At 34.2% G+C, this 8,931-nt stretch overlaps 1 protein-coding gene across 1 annotated transcript; it reads right to left on the reverse strand.

Moving 5' to 3' along the window:
• Nucleotides 1-421: 421 nt before the first annotated feature.
• Nucleotides 422-6,792, reverse strand: LOC108477358 (probable DNA primase large subunit). The gene is made up of 19 exons (XM_017779874.2): nucleotides 6,404-6,792; nucleotides 6,087-6,148; nucleotides 5,900-6,003; nucleotides 5,740-5,821; nucleotides 5,598-5,657; nucleotides 5,386-5,443; nucleotides 4,766-4,785; nucleotides 4,307-4,390; nucleotides 4,137-4,201; nucleotides 3,384-3,432; nucleotides 3,252-3,299; nucleotides 3,069-3,158; nucleotides 2,917-2,976; nucleotides 2,487-2,546; nucleotides 2,040-2,114; nucleotides 1,746-1,831; nucleotides 1,370-1,463; nucleotides 1,164-1,271; nucleotides 422-1,064 (listed from the first exon to the last, which is right to left on the reverse strand). Exons 1-19 carry the CDS (start codon nucleotides 6,537-6,539, stop codon nucleotides 1,047-1,049), a joined length of 1,359 nt encoding a protein of 452 aa, XP_017635363.1. The 5' UTR covers nucleotides 6,540-6,792; the 3' UTR covers nucleotides 422-1,046.
• Nucleotides 6,793-8,931: the final 2,139 nt, after the last annotated feature.

An 8,931-nucleotide genomic window follows, 5' to 3' on the forward strand; every position in this document is an offset into this window, starting at 1 on the left:
TTCCATTAATGAAATTTATCTTTAAACCACTTTAACTTACATAATTAAAATATTTCAATTTCGTACAAATGTGACAAATTAAAATAAGACTAATGTGACAAATTAAAATAAGACTTAACTCCTTAGACCCAAAAATCTGTAGTTATACTGTGTAGAACACGTGCGTACCGGAAAGGACATAATTGAGGTGCTCGCTTGATTAAAAAAAAACCCCTTTATTTGGACGATTGAAAGAATTTCTTTAATTTATATATTTTAAGAACTGAACTTTATCCTCCAAATAAAGCATAAATAATATTTAAAAAAATATAATATAACATAATATAATTAATTGGTTAGTGATGTTTGGCAGAAATCATGGCAAATGGCGAATGCTCGACATATTTGGCATAAATCTAGAACACAAAGTAACGAACACCTATTCACAACTAACCTTTAATTAAACCAACCAAATAGAACATAAAGGCTCATCCTTAGCAAAGGTGAACACTTGGCAACTTTTTTGCTGCTGTAGAGTATAATAAGATTAAGAGTGGCCCAATCAAATAACACAATAATCAGTGTTTGTTTTCCCCATCATGGACCACATTCCATAGGTTGATAGGTTGGGCACAGCCCTTAACCAACAAAAATCAAAATCAAAATACAGAAGGTGAACCACCATCTTCATAGCTGTTCATTGGTTGCACCTCCAAACTAAATTACAACCTCACTACAACAACCCCCCCAAAAAAAAAAAAAAACAAAATCAATCTATATTTTTTACACAAATTGGGGCATGAGGCAACCTTTTTTTCTTCTTTGATATTAACATAATGCTGTAATCTGGAGCTGGTTTCAGAAGCTAAAATGCTATGCTCACTCCTTATAACCAACTCTTAACAGATGGGTTGTCTAGAATTAAAGATATATGCTAATGCTAACTAACAAATTAAAATATTATCCAGTTCAGTTTAGTATCTAAACAATCATTGCAGTTCCTCTAACCTGCCTTACAAAGTGAGTGCAACATATGTAACGACTACCACTGATGCCCTCAAGTCTCCTCATGCCACAGAACCATTCTAGCATTAAAAGGAAAAAAAATGGGTTACATAGCAGTAATCACACCCTCAAAGTGCTCCCAAAAACTCCTATATTAAAGTGAATTGTACACCATTTACCTTTGATTGCAGAACCCTTTGGCTGTCAATGAAATATTGGTTTGGATGATTGATACCAGCATCACATGATGAGCCATGAACAGCTTCAAACGTTAAGGTACATGCTAACTGCACACGTTTCACCGTGCTCACAATTATGAATTTCCACGACAATAAACCATTATAGATAAAAACACCCGAGTAGGTTAAAAAGATTATCTTATTACCTGATAGTGCCTATTGTGCACTTTGTCCATTACATCCTCTACTGCACGACTGCTTACTCCCATTCTTACAAGTGCAGCCCTTAAATTCTCCTCACTGTCATGTAAAAATAGCAAGCAATATAACGTGTAAATTAGAGTGTGGACGCCTATATAGCAATGTATAAGCTATGTTATCAACAACGCTCAAGCATCTGCCATAGCACTGATAAATTAACAAATTCATGATCAAACCTATTTGTTATATGCTGTCTCCAGATTCTATTAGGAAAAAACAAACTAGTATAGTTCAATCCAAGGAGAATATCTGAGGTTTTGCAAGAGGGACACCACTCATAGCAAACTCTCCTTAATCAAGAAAGCTAGTAACAGTATTAACCTGAAATGCCTATAGGGGCAGCCATGATGATCACCAATGCCAGGAGTTACCGAGATAATCTTTTGACAGGAATAAGGTGTATAATCCTGCAATATCCATCAGATTATTATGATTAGATGAGATCATAGTACAAACTCAAGTTCCAACCCACCAACCCCCCAAACCAAAAAGAAAGAAAACGGACAAGAACCTAAACCTGTAAATATCTAATTTTCTGAAGCAATTGTAAATACCTTTACTTATCCAAATTTGAAATAGATCACATTTTTAAGTAGAGATAAGATGGCATCTTACTGTTCTCTTCCCTTCTCTTCCATAATTATGGCGTATGTTGTATGCATATTCCTTGTCAAACCTCTCTGCACTAACCTACGAAAGATATAATTTAATGTCAACTATCCAGTTCAACTGCATGGGCAACAAGAAACAAAGCATTGAAATATAGAAAATGCTTCAATCAAATAAAATAACACAAGATTCAGATAAATTGTGTCAAGAGGGGAAATTTGGGGGGAAGGGGGAGGGGTATCAAAGACTCATGGTTAAATATGAAATTTAGGAGGAATCAATGAAAGGATATCAATTTAAGTCCTGGATTTTCAATTGAATTTCCTTCACATCTCTTTCCCATCTTGTGGTTGAGAATAAAAAGAAATCAAATAGTCAGAGAAAATAAAATAAAGGTTAAATAACATACTTCCAAATATACAGTAACATATACCTGTGCAGTGAAAGACTTACCTTTGGTGCAAACTCCGCTTTCCAAAATGCCAAGGCATCATCAAGCTTCAGCCCAACACCCTAAGGAGAGGTAATAAAGAACAAAGACAAAATTATGAGAAAGAGGAAAGACACTAAAGAGAACAGTTTCATGATTTATCAACATGCAACATTACAGCTGCTAATATTGATCCCCATATTAATCAAGTTAGAGTTTGCATCAAAATTTAATTGAAGTTGAACCTCTCCACCTATTATCAATTGATTTCAGGTTGGAGAATCAACACTAGACTCAAAAACAGAAAAAAGATGTCTGAACACAAGCATTAATGCATATCCAACCATGAGACAGGAGCACCATGCCATTGTCTGACTTCCCCGGAAAAGATCTTTATAATACTACTGTTACAGGCAATTATACTGAAGACAGATTAAGTTAGTGAAGTACAACCTTCAAGAAAAGACCTAATTGCATCCTTCCGCCATGCTTTAAATGATGATCCTCTTTGACCTGAAAGGTAAAAGATATAGAATTTTTTTTTTATTATAAAAGGAGAGAATTGAAAACAGTGCTAACCCTGTTTTGATAATCTAAATTCTTACCTTTTCAAATAGGTGGCGCATACATAGAGGAAATGAAGTCTTAGCAACTTGATCAATGTCCTTAATAGATATCTCCCCAAATTCTTGTGGCTAAAACAACCAGCCAATCAAGTTTAGAAAAAAAAGACCGTTCATATAAAACAGCTATATAATTAAGCTAGTTGAAGAGCTGTTACAAAGCACCTGAGAGTAATCAGGACCCAGATAGCTTGTGCATAGTGCTTCCACAATCTAACAAAAAATCAGGTAGAAAAAGAAAACAGTCAATACCAAACAGAAGGATCTTTCAATAACAAACTTCAGTCCAATTCTCACAGGAGTCAGGCGATCCTTCTCTTGTTCTCTAATGGTAGATGTCCATTTTCTGCAAGCAAGATTGCAAATTATGGAACTTGGTAAACACCATAAAATTTGTATGTACAAAGCAAAATTTGCAAAAGAGAAAAGGAAAAGTTCTTCAGCAGAAACTTGGATGTGATACATAGATTTCTTTTACCTTTAAGAATATTAATACAATGTTTCATCACAAGACAAATCATATTAACTACTATGATGGATTTCAGCAGCTCCATGCTGGTAAACTTATTTCTTAGAACATAAGCATAATGGCATAGGATAGAAAATGTAACTGTTTTGCCTTTGTTTTTGGAATTATGACCGAGGATGAGGAAAGTAACTCCTGTGCACCAATATAACTGTTGCCTACAAAAATGACGATGACAAGAATACCAACTACTGCTTCTGGTGAATGTGGAAATTATGATAGCAGAGCACGGGTTACATTCCAATAAATTTTAATAAACATGGTTCTATTTATCCATATGAAATATATTAACACATTACAGATGCAATAATAAATATTCATGCAACTCAGAAGTCAACTTAGCAGCAACAGATTGTTGCCCAAACTACATGTGCCATGAGATACAATTCAGACAGTGAAACCAAGTTGACACACAAGTCCTAACATGTAGCAGACATGCTCAATAATTGACAAAGACCAATGTAGATGTTAAAAAATGAATGCAAGGCACAACTTTCTGGAGCCCTAATGCACAAAGAAGAAACCTGTTTGTTAAGATGAGCGCCTTCGATATATAACTTCGAAATTGTGTGACAACAAGAGAAACCACCTGAAAAGATTAGACGGAAGAAGACAAGGAAAGTATGAATATTAATCCATGTTGATGATATTCAATTTTTTAGGTAAGATTCAAAGATCAACAGAATGTCATTACCTGATTCATAGCAACATAAGCATGCCCTTTATGTATAAACACTCGACGACCAGATACAAGATCAGGAACTTCTTCAAAGGGCACCTTCATAGGGTGGAAGCGTGCACAAATAAGCCAGATAAAACTAGAAACTGTATCAGATTTTTATCTAAGGACTAACCCTGGCCTGAGAGATACGAGACTATCAGTGTTCTCTCTGTACCACATCACCAACCAAGAATGATATTATATTTAACACTGTTTAATCCTGTCCCCTTTCTTTCTCCATTCAGGTGCTTACTAGTACAGGTAAATGGCGAGAACAATCCTAATTGCAGTACTATTAACATAGGTTATTACATTATATTAACACATGGCCATGGGAGATGACTTCTAGTATCAAATCAATTCTTTTTCACGAGGGTAAGCTACCACAGAATTTGTTTGAAATGTGGAAGAATCAAGAAAACACAATAGTACCTTGTAGAATATTGCATCAGCTGCAAAAATAAAAAGAAAAGAAACCCAATCATATTATAGACAAAGCATCAAAAAAGGTTATTTAACTATTATAGTATTATGACTTAGGCAAGCATCCATTAGTTGAAGGAAGGAAATATTTCCTACAATACCTAAATTACCTAAGAAAAACAGATTATTGAGGATATTCTGGAGCAAAAATCAATCATATCTGTCTTTGAAACTCTTTGTCAGCCTCAAAAATTTTCTTTCTAAAACCTAACAGGTAAATATGACCCAAGCAGAATAGTCAAGAACATAAAAAGTGATAAGTTCAATCAAGGATATGAGTGATTCTGCTTCAAATTGAACCTCAAAGGAGAGAGATTATGAGCATTTAAAAATAAAGACGGCATATAAATAATCACACGTAATACAGTAAACTTATTTTTGCTATTAGTTTTCATTGAACTAGGTTTAGCCTGATGGTAACTGAATATAAGTCATATGAGAGCTTTCCAGGAGATATCATGGTCCAAATTTAAATGTCACTTAATGCGAGGTGAGAAATGTAATAAAATAGACAAACTAGTGCCTTTGATGTGGAATATGGCTAATGAAGCCAGTCAGAAATCTCATACCAGCAGCTAAATTCTGACCCATAGAGCGTGCAACTTGGCTTAATTTATCCTTCACACTCTGCAAAGAGACAAAATAGCTCCAGTTACTAGGATAAAAATCTAGAGAAGATATAAAAAAAGGCACCATATGCGCTATCATAAAAAGGTTCACGCTATTGTACCTTGTTGAAAGCAAATCTTGAGGGAATTAGAAAATATTGAAGTACAATTACCTCAAATTCCGCATTGCTGACTGCCTTGTAGGGAAGCTTAAACTCAGACATCAATGCCCTCTATAACATCAGCATACAAGCAATCAGCATGAGCTTAATAAACCAGAAAACCTAACACCAAAAAAGAATGAACATGTGCCACCTGTGCCTCAGAGCTTTCCAAGCGAAACCGGTGGCGGAAGAGGGTAGTCTCCATGGACAGAAACCATTTCCTTAACTCCTCCCTAATCATAGGAAGAAAGAGAATAAAGATGATAATTACTGTTATCAGTTGAAAAAGAATGAAAGAATCATGATCTTACGTTCTACAGTACACAAGGCGAAGAACGAAATGTGATATGATATCCTTGTTTACTTCCTCCACTGCCTGCGGATGTCTCATATTTGCTTTCCAAAGATCCTCTACCTGAGCAAATCCCGTATGTGAAATTGGGGAGAAAAACAATTATATTGTTACCAAAAATATATAAACAGAGTCAATGGTTTTACCAATTTTTCCATTTCTTCAGGTTTCTTTCCACGGCATAGTCCATCTGAGATACCTTTAAGAACTGCATCAAGCAATTAAAACAATTAGATGAAATAAGAGACTTTAATAGAGCCAAAAATTTTAAATTTAATCATGCAATTAACTATAATTGTAGAGCTTTCACATTAAACGTTACGAAACCATCATAAAATTGAGGTCTGATACTAGGGATTCCTCTTCTTAAGTGAGGTTTCATCAGTAACAATTCGGTGAGCAAAAAGATGTTCAAATTAAAGCTTTAGAAATAGTCATATTAGCAGAGGGAAAATAGGGTTACCTCGGAGGCGATCCATGGCGAAGAACTCGAAATCTTCGAGACGGACTTCGAGGGGAGGGGCCGATCGGTAGAAAGGAAGAATAGAAACGATGACATTGTTGGAACTGGATTTCCTATGAGATTGAAATACTTCCATTTCTTCTTTTTTCGGTGTGCAATTCCGATTACCGAGCTTACTAACGGCGTTTTCCCTTTTCCTTTTGTTTCCAAAATAAAACCCTTGGTGAAAACTGCAAAAGCGCGGCAAAAAGTTGAGAGAATTTGGAAAATTGGCGGGAAATGGACCTCCCGTGTGTGCTGAATTTGTTTCGCTGCCTTCCAACTCGCTTATATATATTGCGAAGGTATTTTGGATTTTTTTATTTAAATATTGTACGAAACAAAAAATACTGCTTGAATTGTGAGGTGCAATCATTACATTTAAATAGCTTAATTTGTTACAGTAATTATCAATATATGCTGGAAAAAAATTGAAGTAAATGTGTTGTTTACTCGTATATGATGTTTTTGAGGAGAGAAGTGAAAACCTGTTTTATAGATTGTATTTTCACTGAAAATTGTATTTAATTTTTGGTTAATTGGTTAAATATTAATGTTTTTATCATTGAGTTATTTGATTCCTCTCTTACTCATATTTATATTTTTATTTCATATTGTTTTAAGCTTTTTCTTTTAATTAATATTTTTAACCCATTAGTTTTTTTTAGTTAAATGGTTAGATAAATGTGATTTTATCTTTGAGTTTTAAGTTCGATTCCTCTTAAGCTTTGTAATTTAATGAATTAACTCGTCTAATTTTAAAAATTGTGAGCCAACTGTGTATCATGTTAGAGATCTTTGTAACATCCCATACCCAGTCCGGTCACCAGATCTGAGTTACGAGAATGCTACCATTGAAAACAGATAATATCACAAGCAATTCAGACTTCATAATCCATACAAAGATTTACGAACTAATATGAATTTTAATCAAGCTTATAAAAGCTCTATAAAAAGTTAGGAACTGAATAAGGACCAAATTAAAACTTTTAAAACAAACAAGGGCAAACATGAAAACAAAGGTCACACAGCCATGTGATTAGGCCGTATGAAAGACTGTATTTATGTGCGCACAAGTCACACAGATGTGTAACTAACTGTAGCCATGTGGTACAAAAATTACCAAACCTACCATACCTACATGGGCATGTGGCCAGCCCGTGCAAGGTACACGCCCGTGTGGAACAATCATGTGTCATTTTAAGTATTCATCATGTACCAAGCAAACCTATGATTCAAGTAATGCCTAAATGGCCACACAACTTGTACAAGAACCAATCAACAATCATGCCAAAACATGAATAAACCAATTATAATACTATCATATAGAATTTCCTCTTCACTAAGTTTAATAATCTAAACATTAAACATTAATACAAACAAATCACATACTTCATTATACCATTTCAACTCAAAACATAACTTATATCTATTTCCTAATCTTCTAACCAATATGCTTTAAGGTACCATCACAAACATAAACCAATATCAAAGTACTTTCTGTTTCATGCTAAGTTAGAACATAACTATGCATGTGCCATATGTACAAACAAAATGCCAAATTTCTATCACTTATCATTACCATCTATAAGTTTAACACCAAAAAACCAATTTACATGCCATGCTTATAATATCCAATTCAAACATCAATTTATTAGGTTATATACTTTAACAAAATCTCACAAATTCAATCATTTCATAACATAATCAAACTTATCAAATACTCATATTATTTCATCACATACCAAACTTAAAAACCATCTTTAAGGATACTATTTCAAGCCATGATCAAACGAATCAACATACCAACAAGCACACATACTTTGTGCAACACAAATCACATTTTACTTTAACAAAACATTTATATATAATTCATCTTATTATATGCCACATAACCAAAATGAAAATTTAAAAGACTACCGAAAATGGAGGCTAGATAGTGTGATCTTCAAGATGATCCAATCGTTAAGTTCCGCAAAAAGGGTCAACTATGGATAACAAAAAATGAAACGAAGTAAGCATTAAACATACTTAGTAAGTTCATAGGTTTATACACAATAACTTACCTCAATTCACAATAACATATATTGAATTTAACTAATTTATCTATATCCTTGTCACAACTTGTCATGCTTACAAGGTGATCATTTCATATTGTTGAGTAATATTTTTCTTATATCTTATTGATAGGAAAGTTGGGGTATTTATACATGTGGTTATAAGTACTGTTACAATTCATAGCAGGGCCCCACTACTTTGTCTTGATTCTATTGTCTTCGGCACTAAAATTTTCTATCCCTAGAACTGACATTCTCTATGTACTTCAGGTCTACTAGGCTCGTATTTATGAAGCACGCAGTCCTTTTTGCTTTTGGGGCTGCGGCTCTGGGCAGGCTTTGTACACACCTCTGGATAGCCTACAGAGCATGTAGCCCTTTTAGTAAGTCCTTTGGGTGTATGTGATCTTCTTTAGGTTTCTACAAGCTGGG

The sequence above is a fragment of the Gossypium arboreum genome, chromosome 3 (genome assembly GCF_025698485.1).
Source record: "Gossypium arboreum isolate Shixiya-1 chromosome 3, ASM2569848v2, whole genome shotgun sequence".
NCBI lineage: Eukaryota > Viridiplantae > Streptophyta > Magnoliopsida > Malvales > Malvaceae > Gossypium > Gossypium arboreum.

Excerpts from the sequence above, each read along its gene's own strand:
- LOC108477358 (XM_017779874.2), bottom strand. The coding sequence starts at position 6,539 with ATGGAAGTATTTCAATCTCATAGGAAATCCAGTTCCAACAATGTCATC. Across the intron at positions 5,444-5,597 it reads TCAGCAATGCGGAATTTGAG|AGTGTGAAGGATAAATTAAG; the intron begins GTAATTGTACTT and ends GTCTCTTTGCAG. Across the intron at positions 3,300-3,383 it reads AGAAGGATCGCCTGACTCCT|ATTGTGGAAGCACTATGCAC; the intron begins GTGAGAATTGGA and ends ATTTTTTGTTAG.